The sequence below is a fragment of the Euwallacea fornicatus genome, chromosome 10 (assembly GCF_040115645.1).
Source record: "Euwallacea fornicatus isolate EFF26 chromosome 10, ASM4011564v1, whole genome shotgun sequence".
Taxonomy (NCBI): Eukaryota; Metazoa; Arthropoda; class Insecta; order Coleoptera; family Curculionidae; genus Euwallacea; species Euwallacea fornicatus.
In genome coordinates, this window is record NC_089550.1 from 3,009,122 (window position 1) to 3,028,063 (window position 18,942).

Here is an 18,942-nt window from a genome sequence, read left to right on the forward strand (position 1 = left end):
AGAGACCATTTAACAAGTTGGAAATCAGCCAATCAACCGTTACATTATTGGGTGTATGGAATCGCCCGTGGGCGGTTTTATTACTGTTCTGATTTATGTTGTTTGAAAAACGATAATGATTTTTTTTGTCTGTTTTGTCACTCGTGTGCGTGTTCCGATTCGTTGGGGCCAAGTCCGGCATGTCAGGTGGCCTCATTCGAATTCTCGTCTACTTTTTTTTTATCGGGGACATGATCTGAATTGAGATTGACATATCAAGGGATTTTTTTACCGTTGACGGATGTTCGCTACGGGATTTCGACACCGATGCGATGTGAATTTCTTTGTAATGCCCACTCAACGTAATTTAGATGCTAATCAAATGGTTTTTGTTGTTTCAGGTGATGTGTCAGCAATTCGGCATTTAGTGTAAGTATTACCTTATAAATGTTTTGGGATTTCAGTGAACTTCAGTTGTATGGGCGGGCGGTCAAGCAGCTCACAAGAGAGTCATTAGTCACACTTCCATACTTCCAATTATTGCCTCGCTTCGATAGTCACACCTCATACGTACTTTTTGAAAAAAGACGTTAATCGGACAATCATCGTGGGCTTTTGATGGGTCGTAAATAATAAAAAGCTATTATTAATCGGGCTGAAAGACCCCTGGGGCGTAATTAATAACAGTTGAGCCCGAAGGGCTCCCTACAAATTACATCTTCAGAGTCCCTGGGCTTTTGTGTCTTTTTTTCTCCTTTGCGGGGCTTTTTAATGGACTCGAGATTGCCGACAACCATGTGGGGAATGTCGATGTTCGTCTCGGTGCCGGCAAGCATTAATCTTCATTGTGCCTTCCTATCGATGTTCGCACTAAAGAATTCATTATCGCCAAGCGTGGAAAGGAGTTTTTTTTTTTAAATAATGAAAAAGCATTTGAATTGCGGTGTAAAAGCATTAACAAATAGAAGACTTTTTGTTCAGAAACCACAAATTTACTCCGTTAGCCTGATCAGTGGCGCAGGTCTCGTACGATTTCCAAGTCTGTTCAAGCCAAAGTCAAACGACGTTTGAATAAAACATAGAATTTTTAAATGTAGAAGATCTTTTTCCGTCCATCGTTTTGCCACTTATTAAAAGTAATTCTTAAATCGACAGATTTCGTTTCCGAAACAACAAACGTTATTTTTACTTAATTCTCTAAATTCAATGATAGAGACTTTGATTTATGGTAGAACCCGTATCAGTTTGCTGGTTTTAGTAACGGTTTAGACATGTGAAATTACTGATCACTATTTTAGTTGACTGCAATACGTATATACAAATATTACCACAATCGGCCATCGATTAAATAACTACTGGAGCTTTACATAAATACTTAATTCCGCAGTAATAGAGACGATGTTCCAATGAAACCACATCACTAGGTGAAGCAACCGACCGCTATCTATATCGGACCGTACGTGTTCAGCAGCAAAGCTACCAGTTATTACCATTTAGAGAGCCGGTCGTTTGTATAACCCTGTATAACTCTATACATGGTCGTGCAATCTGGCCATGAAAGACACGCAAACTAAGTACGTACACAGGCAGGTCGATAATTATTACCATTATACCCAGCACTAATAGCTCCAGTGCTGCAATTTGTGCATTAAAAATCGTAAAATTGTCAAGGCCGTAAAATTCTATGCGCTCGGCTCCATTAAAACGGAAAACAATGGATGTAGCCGAGGCCCTGCTAATGTGCCTGTGTTATTAAATTTACCCTGATTTAATTGATGATTGAGGAGTTTCTGCCAGTTGTGCGAAGCTACACTGAGAAAAATCACCTATTTTGGGTTTTATTATTCTCGCAAAGAAAACAGTCGTTGTGTGGTGTTATCCGAGAAGCAGACTCCATTACATCCCAAATGACCACATAAAACCAATAAAAAACGAGCTTGAAGCCGCACGAAATGACCAGGCAATGACGAGAGGACAAAGCCCCTTTTTACGAGCCCATCTCAATATCTCGACATCCAACCTTCAACAAGTTTACATCAAAAACCCATTAAACTTCATTCCGGGGCCTGTCGCGCGAGCTAAATAAAAGCAGATGTCTCTTTTCTTGATGACTATCACTGTCTTTATTTTGTCTAACTCCAACAGCTGTAAACAAGTTTTCCCTCAAAGATAACAGGGCGTTATCTCTGATAGTTTAACGAGGCTTTAAATTCGCTATACAATCATCATTTATGCAACAGCTTCGCATGATTCTAAAAATACACGGTTTAAACATGCAAAAGCCCGTAGTTTGTTACGCCTTTATAGCCAAAATTGTTCCAGAATAATCTTGCCGTCAGGTGCACGTCGCTCTCGAACTGACACGACGTTTTATGTAAAGTAAACCCGCATTGTGTTTTGTAAACAGCACACATCCAGTGCGGCAGCCTGAATATCAAGACACACAGTATATTATTTATTCAGGAAGCCCAAAATGCAAATTTCGTTCACAATATCATTAAATATTCCGCTAAACGCCACTTTTCCAACTGGGTCGATGCGAAGGGAAAAAAACGCAAACCCAAATCGTCAGAGGAGAAGAGGTAATTTCTCTCGGTGTAGGAGGCAAGGAAATCAGCGCGGGAAATATAAGTTTTCCCCTTATTGTGGCACGAGTGCGATATATACGTGTACTTCTTATATATTTGAGAAAAATGTCAATACAAATGAACATATGTGCTTTTTTTCAGTGTAGCAAGCGTAAAAAGCTGGTGACTGACAACTGAGGCATTTGCACATGCGATTAGAAGAGAGAAAAATTGTTCAGAAAGGTATATTTCGATTTCTCCATTTTCACTTGTCAAGTCTTGAATTACGTCTCTTGCCCGCTTGCTACATCGAGAAAAATTGCCTAATGTGACTTAAACCAAGTAGTAGTATGTGCACTCCTACTGTGCCATTTTACAATGTATATCGTGGATTTTCGAACAATACGTGATAAGTTTCAATTGAGATTTACCACAGAAATACAGCACACCCTATCTAATTTTATAGACATTCTTACAACCTTTTAAATCTACTTCTAATGAAATTAGAAATCAATAAATGCTTATTCATTTACAGCCATTTCTCCGATTTGAATTGAACAGCGGAAAAATTCGGGAGAAAACAAGATATACTGCAATTCTGAGTGTCTTCCTCGCGTACTACACACACAGAGATATATTACTTACTGTAGGCGAAATTGTCTTGACGGGTCTGAATTGAGTTTTTCCTCTATTCGGGCATCCGCCCGATTGTCACCCTGTAAGAACCAGTTTTTTTTTTTATTAAGCGGGAAGAAAATTTGTTTAATTATTTTATCTATTCGGCAGTACCGATAAGAAAAATCAATAAAGGAATCATGCAGAGCCGATTGAAAGACAAACAGCAATAACGTAAAACAAACCGAACGTTGATGATAGCATCGTTATACAGCGGATTTTTTGCTTGTGATTTTAATGCGGCGGGTCGTTCCACTGTGTACCAACAACTGGTTTCGTATTTAAATTTATACCGGGCATTACATCGCTTGATGGTCAGCTTGCGTGACAAAGCTGCTAATGTATTATTTAAGCCCGCAGATAAAGTCGAGACCAGCTAAAGGCATTAATTACATCAAATATGAATGTGGATACGTGTAAGTTTCGGATTTAATTTCTTGTTACACCTCGAATATGGCCGTAATTACTTGAACCACGGGAGTTTTTCGATAAACCACAACACGTCAAACGTTTTGTCGTATTAATTATGTTTTCGTGTGCGAGAAGTGAGTAAAGTCCATTTTTCCGTCTCTGAGACCAATTGATTTTCTACGTGCAAATGACGAAGTAGGAGTTGGAACAATCGGTTAATTACACACTCCATTGGACTCATAGTAAAACATGAGCACACTGCTACGGTTACATACCTACTTATCGGTTCAATTAAACACTGTAGAATGTCAAAAGCAACAAATAATCCCCACATCTGAAGTGCTTGTAGATTTTAAGTAGTCGTTCTCATCCACATGCCATAATGGGATGTCTCATCGATTTCAAATTAAAAAAAAAAACCCGATTGTGGGATAATATATTACGACCGCTTGAATATCATTAAATAACATGGGTTTAAGTAGAACGACTCGATCCGAGATTAAAATTGTTTTTAAATTGTAATTGTGTGTTGTTCTTTTCTCGATAATTACAGTCATTAATTTGCATTTTATCTGGGAATTTATACAGCTCTATACACACATATAAATGGGCGAGATAACATCTGCAACTACGAGTATGTAAAGTTTGTTCGAGGATGGAAGTTGCAAATTAGCTGAGAAGATACCTGCAACTGTTTATAGGCATATTAACTTCACAAATGGAAGCAATATTATAGCTACTTCACGTTCAAATTCGAACGCTTTACCATACGTTTTAAGCTTAAGGGAAGCTGAACTTACAAAAGGGGATGAAAAAAACCTTCCCTCAGGTTCGCTAGAAAACGTAGCTCGGAACTTCAGTGATTTTTCGCAGTGTAGAAGATGCAACAACAGATATTGCAAAGAGTGACAACTGGCGAACTAACCTCCGCAGTTTCTCATAATTATTTTCATACACGACATAAATTGTCTAGATATTTAACGCATAGAAGTGCAAATTTTGTGCTTGTGATTACTCACGAAGTTTATAATGGTTAGCCATGTTTTTTTCCAGTAGCTTCTTCATTTCTCTGAGTCGGATATTCGATATACATATTTCGCAATGAATTTCATGTTCAGTTTGGTTTTCAAAATTGTCTAGTTTTATTTTTCAGCAACTTCCGGTTTCGAAAACGGCAATTCTGCAGGGTATTCAAATTGTAAGTAAAAAACTATACACATGTATATATATATATATATATATACGGCTAAAAAATCACCTAACTTTCATGGTCAGAAACGTATAAAATCTACAAGGAAAGGTTTCTCAATATTTTTATGATTTTTTTCTTAACTTTTGTTAGGCAAACTCTCCAAATACTATGACCGGAAATTCCGTGATTTTCTGCGCAGGCCGCAGCAAGTTTCTGCGCGGATTCTTCTTTAAATTTTACAACGCTTGCACAAGTAACGCATTTTACCACAAACTCTCTAAGTCGATAATCGGTAGATAGTCGTTTTCAATTTCTGGCGTCTACGACACAGATTATTTCAATGTGTGCAAATCATAAAGTCAAATCGTGACTGTAAGAAGATGAGCATAAACTTAAAACTATTGGCGTTTCTGCCTTCTGGAAACACGCGATATTCCCGTTCCCCATTTTGATGAGGCAATAAAAAGTCCAAGGGAAAACTCTAAAGTTTTCCCATTTATTTTCCAGAAGGTGCAGCTTCTACAGGATAATTTAGAAGTATCGGCAATTGGCACGAGGGTTAACAGCCCGTCCGGTACGTGACTGATTCGGGATTTATGGCCGTGTGGGTAGGTTTGGTTTGAAGGATATTTTGTGGACGTCAATTTGTTTTTATTTCTTTAGAACAAACCTTAACGAGCGTTTTGAGCTATTTTCATTTGAAACAAACACAACTTTCTCACGTTCATATTCGAGTATAGAGTTTTGGCCAAAAGTACCTGCACACCTTCACGAAATTGCTGAAACTGCTAGAAATAGCTAATTTAAAATAAAACCAAAGAAAAGTCAGAATAAATGATTATTTTTGTTAATGAAAATCAATATTTTGTTGCCCTCCAGAAGTAATCACCGCAAGTACCCTCCGAGGTATCGACGCTACAAGTTTGCCACATATTTCTTGCGAAACTTTTTTCCACTCCACTTCCAAAGCTTCGGAAAGACTTTGTTTGGAAGTTAATTTATGTTTGTGTATTTGTTTCTTTAAATGTGACCGCAAATGCGCGATAGGGCTGAGCTCTGGTGGCCGGGCAGGCCATGGAAGACGCGGGATGTTTTTTTCCAATCACCTCATAGTGGCTTTCGATTTACGGCAAGTTGCATTATTCTATTGAAACTGGGCACCTTCCATATTCACGTCACCAAAAGAGTCGCTTCGAAAGTTTTCAAGTATGTCGCATTATTTATACGCTTTTTACAAAGATACATTTCGCCGACGTTACCGGCAGCCAGTCATGCACCCTTAAATCATAATACTTCCTCCTCCCTGTTTGACAATTCCAACAACGCATTCGGGGTTGAATTTTTTTTATTAATTCGTCGACGGACAAACGTGGAATTCGGAATTGGAAAAATCTTCAAAAATGAGAAAACCATCCTTACAGAAAATGCCTTGCAAATTTTTTCTCAAGCACGTAAAAATTCCAGATGGGTTCAAAGAATAAGGTACACTATTTAATTAACGTACCTCAAAATTTGATTCATTAGGCCAGAGGATATCTTCTCAAACTGCAACCGGCCAATTTTTATGTTTTTGGACCCATTCCAACCTTACTTTTCGATTTTTTTTCAGAAAGCGAAAAACGTTTCCTGGCTTTACAACCTCGCAGGCCGGCTTGGTTGAACCTTCTTTTTACTGTTCGAGCCGATATACTACGTCCAACTTGCTCCGAAACTTCGAGCACTAACTCTGAAGATGTTTTTTGGACCATTTCTCAAAGACATCCGAACCAAATTGCGATAATCTCTAACAGTAGTAAATCTTCTATGGCCTGGTTTCGGTCTGTTCTTGTGCGTAGTACGTTTTTGAAGACATTTTAGGGTAGAATAAACAGTGCCAATTGAACATATCAACTTCTTCGCAATCTCATGGTAAGATTTCCCTGGTTCACGTAAACATGAGAGATTAAGTTGTTTCTCGAGGCTTAGCTTTGTAGTTTTAGCCGTAGGTCAGTCACTGACTCAAGTCCGAACATACAACAACGAAAACATACAAAAACGAAGACACAAAATTTCTAATGAAACATATCAGCAGAAACTCGAATCGACAACGGAAATTTGATCATTTTTACTTGTTTATTTATCAAATCCTTAGACTCTTCGTTTTTACGAGTATAATTTTGTTTAAAATTTTTAAATTGAAATGGAATTAAATTTGAGAAAGTCTCATTGGCTTTACCTGCATCACTTTGACATATCTAAAATCTTATTCCTAATTTTAACACTGTTCAAATACTTTTGGCCAAGCCTGTAGGTGTCAGGGAGCATATGGGTCCCTGTGTTGTAGCTCGTGCACATAGTTCGAAATACAACACGCTCTTCCAGTTCCAAGTATGTCTGTTCTTGTTTCTCGCATTTGAAAACAACGTGTTCATTTTCCGCGAAACAAAAAATAGTCGTGCTGCACTGAATTGTTGAAAGCGCTTACATCATTAAGTATGCTCAGTTAACCTGTTAAGTTAGTTAACCACGAACCAGTTTATATTTATCTGTACATCTACGGAGCGGGTCTATGATAATTTTTGGAGCACAAATCTTATATAATTTCTTTTTTCACCTAAACTGCTCCGTAATTCCCGTACCGAGTTTCCTTGCCTCAATTGAATTGTTGGCAATACGCACCAGCAATGATCCAAATGCAAATAAATCGCCTCGATCCAAATGTCAATCTGACACGGCCAAAAGTGATTTATGTCCGTGCCCATTTGCGTGCGGTCGCTCCACCAATTTGCTTTAAATATGCTCCTCAAGCTATTTTTGCAATGTGGCCATTGTGAGCATGTTTACGGCTTTGAATGCTTCCAACGTGCGGCACCGGAGCGAGTAACGGCCCCATTTTCAATCAATATTCGTTTTGAATACAAATTACGTCGTTATTTTCACTTCGGGAGCTTTACCGGGCCTAAAACGGTCCTCCCGTTATCCGCAACTTTGATGTCCTTTTTTGGACCTCGGCGCTTCCTTCCTTGCTATTCTCTTGCGGAAGCTATTATTTCTTTCAGTAACTGTAGACAATAAGTCACTTTTTTTTCGGAAAACAATCCTCTTTGAGGCCCCCCTACTCCCCGTCCTCCACCCTTTCTCCCACCGCCCCCCGTAGGAGTTGTATCGGCGGTTCGATCGATGATCCATTTGCTGTTTTACTGCAAATATTCATTTTCAAGTCCATTTGAATCACGATGTTTTGGTAATTAGTCATCAATTTGAAACTGTGGGACGTGTAATATTTTCACACTTCAAAACGCATTCCAGCTGGATGTAGACAAAGTCCGCCGACGTGCGTCACAAAGACAAATTAGATCTTTCGTCTCGTCGGTTGTTTCAGGATTGTCAGATTTTTTGGTTTTATTTTTAAGCAGCGAACGTAATAAATTTGAGGAAAAGTCAACGCTATTAATTTGATTTAATGTTCCCAATTCGTGGACTCAATACGTTTTCCTCAGTTTTGTGTTATCGACAATGTCACTCCCAATACAACTGGGACCGTTTGATGACTGAGACGAAATAAGTTATTTTTTTCTTTGTAGCAATCGCGTCAGAGTCCCACATACATTTTGTTTGTAAGAAATCTACTATGTAGTACGCCATGGAATCTTCATTTTTTTTATCTGCCCATCTTAGTTTGCATATTGTTATCGTTCACGAGGTCTTTCCTTGGCTTTGTTATCTCGGTTGCAATTACTGTATACTGTCATTTCCTGCATATTCAAGTTTTAGAAAAGCCATTAGAAGTAATTTTTCTTTCTGCATGCAAGCGGGCTTTGTGCTACGCTAAAATACGTGATGTTTCTTAGTGGAGTATGAGAACAAAAAAGGAAAAGGACGTTTCCAAGGTTAGTTCAATCGATAAGGCAGGCTTAAGAAATTGCTGCGCACTTACTGCACTGAAAAGGATCAGCGATGTTCACCTGATTCGAATTTGGAACTATTTTTACACAAAACTAAGACGCCAGACCGATCCCAAACTGGTTTGTTTATGAAATTGTTCATTTACCAAATTTTAAGGAACAACCGAAATTCCAATTATTGCTCTTTTCTTACTACATTGAGAGAAAAAACGATAAATCGACCATTTATTTTTTCCAATTCCAGAGTGACCCTTAGAACTTGAAAGATTTACCACTCTGCAGATTAAAAAAGCGTATAGAAAATAAAACCGATTAATCCGAATCATTAAAAGAAGTTCGTTTGCAGACGATGATGAGTTTAAGACTTCGCTCGAGAGATATTCTCATTAAAATCGAGCCCGACTGGGGATTTCAATTGACCCTCATCAATTGACTCTCATCGTTACTCGTTTATTCGTAAGAAATCTCGAGGAATTTCAATTAAAATAATGTATGAATTGATCGGTTATTAAAAGGCACCAAGAATTATGCTCTTTAATGCACCGTGGATGATTGGAAAATGGAATTATTGCCCCTGCAATAAATGACTGGTTACGGCAAAACAGCATGTGGACGATAGATGGAGACGTGCTTTTCGTTTACATCTTTTTAAATCGTAAACTGCATACGGCGGTTTCAAAGTAATTAACATTTTTGATTTCCAATCATTGCTTGGAACGATTCTCTTTGATCCGTGACAACCATGACAACATGCGTCACGATTTTAATGGCGCAAATGGGAATTTTCCCGTAATTGAATGAGCATGAAAAACATGTTATCAGCGGACAATAAAACCCGATAGACCATTAAAAACCAATATTGAAAATAATGTTTTCGGTAATAACATTAGGGAGGATATTTGGTGAACAGTGTTAAAATATTAAATTGCCGGTACAGGATCGTAAATAATAAATTGATTGAGCTCGCCTAGGAAAACAGTGGTAATTTATCAGGATCAATAATGAATTGAACTCGTTTTTATTGCTGAGTTGGATCATATATTTCTTGTCCAAAGCTCTGAAATTATAACTGAAAATTGTTGCAAGTGCACCCTTAAACGATGACAAAGGGCAATTCTTCTGAGCCATTTTCAAAAAATATTTCATCCGTACTTATTTGCATTTGAAATTACGTTCAAGCACGAAATAAACCCTCTCGCAGGAAACATTCCGGGGGAGAATGATTAAAACCCGCCTTTCAGGCTCTTACTTAGGAAAGTAAAATGCCCCCAAAGGGGAAAAAAGGCATTGTAAACAGCATTAGTATTCTAGAGTGTTCTGGGAGGAGTTTGAGTTAGAATTTCGAGGAAATTTCAGTTTTGTAGTTTATTAAGTTTGAAAAGACATAAGGGTCTTAAAGTAAAAACGATATATCTATAGTTAAGGTTTGGCGACACAATTGTTGACGCAATTTAAATGAAGATGAACATGTTTTCCTTAGTTCTGGATACTCCAAGCTTCTTAATTCGGTTTTGTTCTATTAGCCAACTCCCACACGATTTAGCATTTAATGCCTTCCTCAAACACGCTCAATTCCATACTGTCGACACGAAAATACACCCACGCAAGCCCCACAAACAAATCAACGATTCCAGGCACGTAACCCGACTCCGGAACTTTAACGTACGGCCAAGACATTTTCTTTATGGTCCGGGAAATACATCTGGAGTTGGGAAATGAGAACGTAACACAAATTTCCATTATGAGCCATTTTTTGGATTTCCGAACATAGCTCAGTGAAGAATATTAAAAATATAGGTCTTGTGGTAGGCGCCACCTATTGTCGGACACACTTGACAGTTATGTTGAACAAATGATACATGACGCCATCGCACGTTGAATGTTTGTTTCAATTCGAAAATGCTCAATAGATTGACGAATTATGACACGAACAATGAAAACAAATCGAAGTTTCAAGTTAATAATATTGATCTGACCGCGACTTTAAACACAAACACTTAATACACAACGGTTGCTTCCAACAAAACTGAAACGTTCAAGTTTAAATAAATACGTTTTAGATCGGATTGTGAAAGACAAGAAATATGAAGTCATAAAGCTCCAAAGCCTACTTATTGTAATGCATTGATAGCAGCAATTGCCAAGATAGACATCTTAATATTTATTCAACTAGCCCGCGGAGAAGTTTTAAAGCCTGGAACTGTGCCAGATTTATTCTAATGACCTCAAAACGATTTCCGAACGTACATACCAATTAGTTTTGGTTATCCAAGTTCCCCTCTTCTTTTCGGAGAAGATCAAACTCAAAATCCTGTGGAAGGATAAATTATGCATGGTTGCAATGAAGTATCCAACTTCCTGAAAATTATATAAACAGCGGCGCACCTTACGGGTAATTAAGTTAACTAAACACGAACCGGCTGCTGCGTGATCCGGATTCCAATCAACGTGGACGAAAATTAAATCGGAATGCCCTGAAATGAAATGGAATTATTAACTCCGGCGGTCGTGCGAAATGAATCGACAACAATGGCGGTGTTTTGGAATTCCTAGGAAGTTCGACAAGAGGTATTTATTGGAATAACCTAAGGAATTTATTCGAGGAAATGGTGTAGGATCGTTTCAACACGATGAGTTAAATCGAGCCGTATTGCTGTTTTTTCAAATGAAATGTTTCAAGAAATAATCGCTGAAGAGACTTGAATTCACCCAGGCTGAAGAGTCTGAGCAACTCGTTATGTGGTGATAATAATAGAAAATCTTACAAATAATTTATAATTCCTCAGTGCAATTAGTGATAATTAAAACGTTTTTATGTCGAATATTCGACGAGCGCACGAAAACCGAAAAATGTATTGCTACATCCCCATGTAAAACGTTGTAACTTTGACCTCGTTTAATTTCAATATACACGTGTATGCCTGGTTACTGCAGACACGGAAACATGCGACTATACCTGAGGGGAAATTTGACAGTTTTTGAATGAAGTTAAGCCTGTGAAATGTCTACATTTAAGCAACAAATAATAATAACTTACCAGATAAACAGATGAACATAAACTCTAGCTAGGTACGATTTTTTATCCGATTTGAAAGATATATATTCTTAAAGCTTTGATTTTATAGCGACAATTGGAGACATGGTGGCGCTTTGCGTTGGCAATCGGAGATGTGCAAGTCTAGCCGCAAATTTGTTTTTTTAGTAATGAGCGATCTAGGACCGGCAGGACGTGTTACAATGCTGTGTCGACAATGTCGATAAAGTTTCTTTTGTTACATTAAATGGTACCGTTATTTACAATTTGGTTTGCATTAAATCTGGTGACCTAGACTTCACATAATGGGGACAGAAGATGAAATATAGGCTTCTATCAAGCTATTTGTACAAAAATGACCATTTTTGGCGTTTTCCAGCCTTTCAGCATAAATCTCTTTGCCAGTACTCACTATTTCACGGCACCAATAAGCCGTATTAATCCGCAAACAAACGAGTCATATCCTGGTGCCTTATTTGCTATCCGACGCATCAGCTTTGCACGTAACCTCTCCAAACAATCACCAGACCACGTGATTTATGTATATGCGCCCACGGATCGTAATAGACGACTTGTTTGTTTATGCAAACAGTAGTAAATAGCAGGATGGGAAATTATTAGGGCGAGCATTGTTCGACGATAGGACGGCCAGAATTAATCGCTAAATTAAAGCAAAATGCCTCCGTTAATCGTTTATTGTCGCCATTAGTTCGATTAGCTAATTAAAAGTCGGCCGTTTTAATCGAGCCCATGATTTATTGCTTGAAAAAAATATGGCGGCCGATTAATCGGACGGAATAACGCGGAACGCTTTAGCAAATCCGCCGGAGGCGAAATGTGCAAGGTTCGATTGGTTAACGAGCCGTTAAGTGTTAAAAGGTGTTATTCAGTCGGGTTTTGTTAATTTGCTTTGTTAATTTGGTGGCTAAATGGGTACCAGAATTTTGGAGTTGTAAAAAATGATAAATTGTGATTTGATACAGTCAGAAGCCTTTGGGTGATGGAAAAATAAACGTTTTGGAGCGAATACTTATAGATTATAAAGGCTACAGAAGCGTTTTAATACTTATACCAACTTTAAGCGATCCTAAAACAACTGTCTTAGACGACTTTGAGTCATCTAGTGAGATCTTTTATTAATTTATGACATTTTGGCTTGTTCAACATCGTTATTTAAAGCCCCTTCATGGTCAGTTTAAAAAGGTGCTTGACTCTATTTGTCAAATTTTAGACAGATTCCTGATTTCTTTTTTGTTTATTACAGGGATAAAATGCCGTGTGGCGTGAAGGGGGGCGCCGGCGAGGGGCAGCTTGTCGGCGGCGTCTCAGAGACGGGCAGCTTGGCAGCGTGCCCGGTGCCATGGCGGCCCCAATGAGGTCGGGCCATCCGCAGGACGGCCAGGGCCACCGAGCGAGGGTGGCGGACTCCTGCAAGGGTGCGACGACGGCCGCCAGAGGGCCCCACCAGCCATCAGCCGGTCAGCCGCAGCAGCAGACCAACCAACCGCCAACCACCACGCCAAATTTCGAATACGATGACAACGAGTGGGACATAGGTTTGCTCTCAAACCCGGAACTGACAAATATCAGTTACCAATTAATGTTTTCTCAAGGTATTGGTGATTTGATAATTGACTTAGACGCGGACATAGAGAAAACGAACGAGCAGCAACTGCCTGGTTTAAATAGCGGCATCGCTATGGCGGCTAACGCTGGCGGAGGACCTCAGGCGTCCAAGGCTGCCGCCACTGCCAAGATGCACATCGAGCACTCGGCCACCGCCGATAAAGGTTTGAAGATGAAGATCAAGAGAACAAAACCAGGGACTAAGACGTCCGAGGTATTAACTAAAGTATTTTCTCACGGCCGATTCTAACATATCAATCACAGGCTAAACACGAAATTGTAAAATCCAACGAACAGAACGGGGTTATGGACTCTACGGAGCTGGCAAAAGCGCCACAGTCCGGCCCTGGGGGCAACAAGCACTCTACTTCTAGTCCGGCCCAGACTGGCAACGTTTTGGGTAACTCTGGACAAAATACCTCATCAGGGTCTTCGACAAATGCTAACACGAATAGCGCCAGCAAACGAGGGTCAAGCGGGCATAGACGGGACAAGACTTCCAGGGACAAACACTCAGAAAGAAACGGTAAAAGTATTATACGAAACTTTGAAAAAACATAGTAATAAATAACACACACCCAGGCCCAAGTCTCCCGTCTTCCCAACCGACTTCCGGCAGCTCATCTTCCACAACGGACAAGACGCAATCGAAATCGACGCAGCTAGTTGGCACGAGCATGACGCAGGCGCAGTCGCTCGGGAGTGTCGGAATGTCGTCGGATATGAACGGGTTATTACGCACAGCGAGTGCGCCACTGACGGGCCCACCCCGTTCGGTGTTTCCGGCTAGTACGGGTCCCGGACCGCCGCCTCCTTCCCCGGGACCACCGGCTAGTCCCGCAGCTGCGACCGCGCAAGGCTCTGCTGCCAAACCGGAACAGTCGAAAGTTGTGGGCGTGTCGGGGGGCGGGGTTATAGGCGCGAGTGCAGTGATTGGTGCAGGTGGGCAGGACGATCATAGAACTAATAGCTTGTCGCCGCCGCCACCGAAAAAGGGAAAATTGAATAGTGAGCACAAGGTAAGGAAAAAAACTCGTAACCTACACTATTTTCAATAGAAAAACTCTTGTTGGAGTAGTAGTTTATTTGTCTGTCAAATATGACGTTTCGGCAATACGAGTCTGATTTCCTATCATTACGCCAAAACCGCCACTGGCGAATTACAGTGCCAATTTGCACTTGTGCAATTGTCTCAATAATTCGTCTAGTCGCCTCAGCAAATTTCCATATTGCAGTCGCATTCCAGGATGTGAATCAAGAAATTTACTTCTTAAGAACCATTCGTGCAGCGAAAATTACCCTTCAATTTTTGACAACTTTGGACTCAAGCAATCTAAACTTAACATTTAATTTCACAAAGACTATCGATAATTATCGTTTCAGTTATTAAGCAACTCCAGAGTAATCTCTCGGCTCCAGCTTCTGCTTCTTATTAGCTTATTAGAATTTCAGATTTGACGGTGAATAATTCAGTATTTGGCATCCGGCGTCAAAATTTGGGTTTCGACACTTGAACAATAACGGCCACGTTCAGCGAAACTGACAGTTGTTGTGCCCCTGCTGAGTCGCTCTTTGAGACGTTTAATGAAGCAGTTCTACGGCTCTGTTGATCGCGGCGATCAAAAGTTATTTTTAATGGAGTCAAAGTTGACATCAGGTTCAATTCTAAGCAGTTGAATAGGTTCCCAAAATAAATAAAATTAAAAAATTGGAGAACTAAAAAATCGTCTTGGTCTTGGGTCAGAATTTATACAGGTATATGAAGGGGACTTGGTCTTGAAATATTCTCATTGCTTCTCGCGTTTCATGAAAGACTATCTCCACCCTATATTTCTCTTACTTTGTGGTTCTGCGAAGCAAATACGCCACTTTATAACGTCTCGTATCGATCCACTAGACGCGTCTTGCTTTTCTCAACCCTTATCGTCGAGGCAAGCGGCAAACCCTGTGGGAAATTTAAACAGGGCCGCGCCAAATTCCTGTTCCTTAATTACCTTTCATTCATTGTAAGAGCAATCCCGAACTCTTCATTCAAAAAACCTCCCAAAACTTGTTCACTCAAAGGCTGAAACCTTAAAAATCAGCATCGTCTGGGACTCCAGTTTATATCGATAACGTAACTTCCAACCCCATTTCGGGGGAAACGAACTGCCTCCTTTATTAAATCTGGAATTGGGGTGGCCACGTGGGATTTTAGGGCTTCCGAGATCCGTTCCCGACAAGTGGCGACGGTCAGTGGCGTCCAGAAAGACACTCGACTTTTCCAAAGCAGTGGTGGTCCTTTGAGGTCGTGCCGGTAATTAGTTAGTAATTAAGTGTAATAAATTCTCGAGGCAACGAGTATGTAAATTTATAGGTCACCGCCCACTAATGTGAGGAAAAAATAAACGTTACGCCAACATGTGCTTTTAGACCCATGTTTTCGCTGCTATCAGCGGGTAATTAGCGTCGCAATTATGGTGCTTTTCATGAGAACATTGCGCCATTTCAGAAAGCACTTTTCAGTTTTTCGTTGCTCCATCATGAAATAATAATACCGGAAGCGTTTGGAAACAAACAAAAGGCCCTGGTATTTACATCGTTAATTCAGAAAGACATTGACAAGATTTCCAAACAAAACGCGAGTCGAAAAGGCCGTTGTTTGTGCTGGTGCCAAAAGATTTACTGCCTGGTGCGACCGAACATTATTGGCACAGAGAGAGATGGATTTCACATTTCGACTTGTTTTGCGTTTTACGGCCAAATTCCTTCTCGGAACTTTTATATGCACTTTCCGAGCCAAAAATAATAAAACGTTAAATTTATGCTAATGTTCTCGCCGCATAAATTACTCAATTTGTGTCGGATTTACGTTTTAGTGAGCGCGTATCGCGGGCTTGTTTCCGATAAGCATGCAAATTGAATGAATTTTAAACGGGCCCGTGTTGTCGCACTGTAGAAAATCAATAATCCGCTGTATCGGAAACGTTGCACATTTCGTGTTAATTAAAATGACGTAGCTACGGGTCGGCTGTCAGTATATTCAAACGAAAAATTAACAGAATCGTCCCAAAAGTAAACTGCTGCCACAGAATGCCGTAGAGGACGGGGTAACTCTTTGCTGATGAAAGTCTGAACACATCCAAGAGGCACTTATCGATAGAATTTTTGAATTTTCGTGAAGAGATGAAACCTGCAACGCCGCGTCAGCCATTTGTTTTTAGAAATTTAGTTAAAGGTTTTAGTAGTGCACGTCGTTGACTAAAAGAAATATCACGTTTTTAAGTGTAAAAATATTATAGCACGTTAAAAAAATTCGAAAATCGACAACTTTTACTTAGCCAGAGAAATGACAACACTGCGCTTTGGATTAAGTTTTGAACGTGGATTTTAAGAAATTATCAAAATATCCTCCCTTTTATTCGGTAATACAACTTCTAATGCATATTTTCAAAGATTACATTAATCCGTTTCCAAAATATCTCTAGTTATCTAATTCTGAGTCACATCACCACCACTCATAATAAAGTTCCAACGTTGCAAAAATAATGAATCAGAGTGTTGAAACCAAAATCTTTGCTTATCCAGAGATTTGACAACACTTCGCCCGGCAATTTGGAAAAAAGATGGAGGCCCAACTTTGAGAGAAATGTAGTTGTAGTAGTATAAAAGAATTTTTTGTTAGAGAAAGGAGATCTTATGAATTTTTTGCTTATTAAAATGTAAGTTCACAGCTTTTTCATTTGGCCAAAAAATCAAATGAAAATATTTTTATTAAGGTTTTTTATTAGGATTTTTAGCCTTGTGAGAGTGGAAATGTATTCTCAACAGATTAGTTTGATGGTATTTTTCCCCGGGTCTATTTTTTTCAGTCATATAGTCACGCTTTGGGATATCTCGTTGTAAACGCCGGATAATGGCTGATGGTCGCAGCGTGAACGATGAGTTTCGGAAATCAAAACATGATTTGAACAACATCAAAATTGGCAACGCAGCACTCGGTATTTATTCTCAATGACATCCACTCAGGACTGACATTACGGAATTACATTTTGGATTGACAGCCTTGTCATATGGATGAGTAGGTTTTGCATAAACTGATGAACTCTGAAGTCCAAAAATTGACAATCGTGACAGATTTATTCAAATAAATGTATTTAAAAATTGACAGATGGCACCTGCATCCATACAAATAGATGAGCGTTCTCCATTGTTCCTCCTTTGATCCTAGGATGAATCATATAAACTCGCCCACACCCTCGTGCAAACTCCCTCACGTTCCCGTTTGCCCTTATCACACCCGAAACCCCGTATTAAGCAAACATAGGGGGTTAAAATGATCTATTTTCCCCCATTTACCTTGCAGAAATTATTTTACATTCCACAAATTTTATTCCTGTTCAACAATTAAGCATCCACCTGCTCTTCTCCTCGAGGAGAAACTGCCATAAACTTAGTGCTAAATTGGGAAACGTGAAGTAGTCTTCAGACGTCCTAAGCAGTTCAGGGCAAGAGACTCATTAAATCCGTTCAAAGGGGTGGCGGCTGGAACCGCATGTGGGACAGAAAATCGGCCTTAAAAGTTTTAGAGGGTCGTTACAAAGGCGTAAACGGTACTTAAAAGAAGAAACATAATCATTTGTAATGAGACTCGGGACTGACGTATGTTTACTGTGCATTTGATTGTTTTGGCAGCAGATTTCCGTCTATTAAACTGTTCACAACAGTACTCGAAAGAGCACAGTTTTCAGTAAATATTTTAGAGCTTGTAGTTCGGAAATGGCGTTTTTCATGTATTAAAAGGACTTAGAAAGTCCGTTCGTATTAGAGACATTGGCGATTATTGCTCTTCAAATCTTTTTCGCAGTGACATACAAGGTAAAGTACAAATTTTTCAATTTCAACCCACTGCCTTGTACGGTAACGGTTTAGTTATTTAGGGTTAAACTGTGGTTGTAATGTCATTTAGTAGTTTGGTCAATATCTCGGGACCTATTTAGAGCGGATTTTCTTTTTCACAGTTTAAAAAGGTACAGGGTGTTTTCGAAGAGTGGTAATTTTTTAGTTAATCACTCCATTGTTTTTATGGCATCGGAACATTTTTTTGTAAGATGAGTGTTCGTCATCAGTTCTGAAGTTAACGGACTCTCGGAATTTTTTTCGTTCGGAAAATTCGGCGAAGACGTTTCCGAGATACGAGCGCTTAAAAAAATAAGTGAAGTACGTCAATTTTTCCGATATGATCCCAACAATGTGCTCCGATATCGAACTCAACAACCTACCCATAACACGGAATTCTTTTTTCTTTTCACACCATTAATCTTCCCGTTGCCAGTATTACAGAACGTTTGAGGCCCCTTTTTCCATCCAGACATTCGAGTAATGAATTCGGGAGACGCATCTGCTAGATCCGGATTAAATTCAGTGGGAAAGAGATGAATTCGGGGATTTCTTCTTTGAACAATTTGTACAGTCGTTAATTGGTTTACTTGTGCGTGCCGGATGAAATGGGGGCGATTCCGTGTACCACGACACGTCACCAGTAATTTGTGTCCTTTGTAACCCCAAATAACACGATGCAGAAACGTGTGCGAG

The 18,942-nt window shown here is 39.6% G+C and overlaps 1 protein-coding gene across 1 annotated transcript in view; it reads left to right on the forward strand.

The window, feature by feature from the left end:
• Positions 1 to 18,942, forward strand: part of sbb (scribbler) — a 51,219-nt gene that overhangs the window by 21,341 nt on the left and 10,936 nt on the right. The window contains exons 3-7 of the mRNA XM_066286874.1: positions 381 to 408; positions 13,007 to 13,298; positions 13,356 to 13,582; positions 13,633 to 13,894; positions 13,951 to 14,387. Of these exons, the coding sequence (XP_066142971.1) occupies positions 13,103 to 13,298; positions 13,356 to 13,582; positions 13,633 to 13,894; positions 13,951 to 14,387 (1,122 nt within the window). The 5' untranslated portion in view covers positions 381 to 408; positions 13,007 to 13,102. The remainder of the gene's footprint in view (positions 1 to 380; positions 409 to 13,006; positions 13,299 to 13,355; positions 13,583 to 13,632; positions 13,895 to 13,950; positions 14,388 to 18,942) is intronic.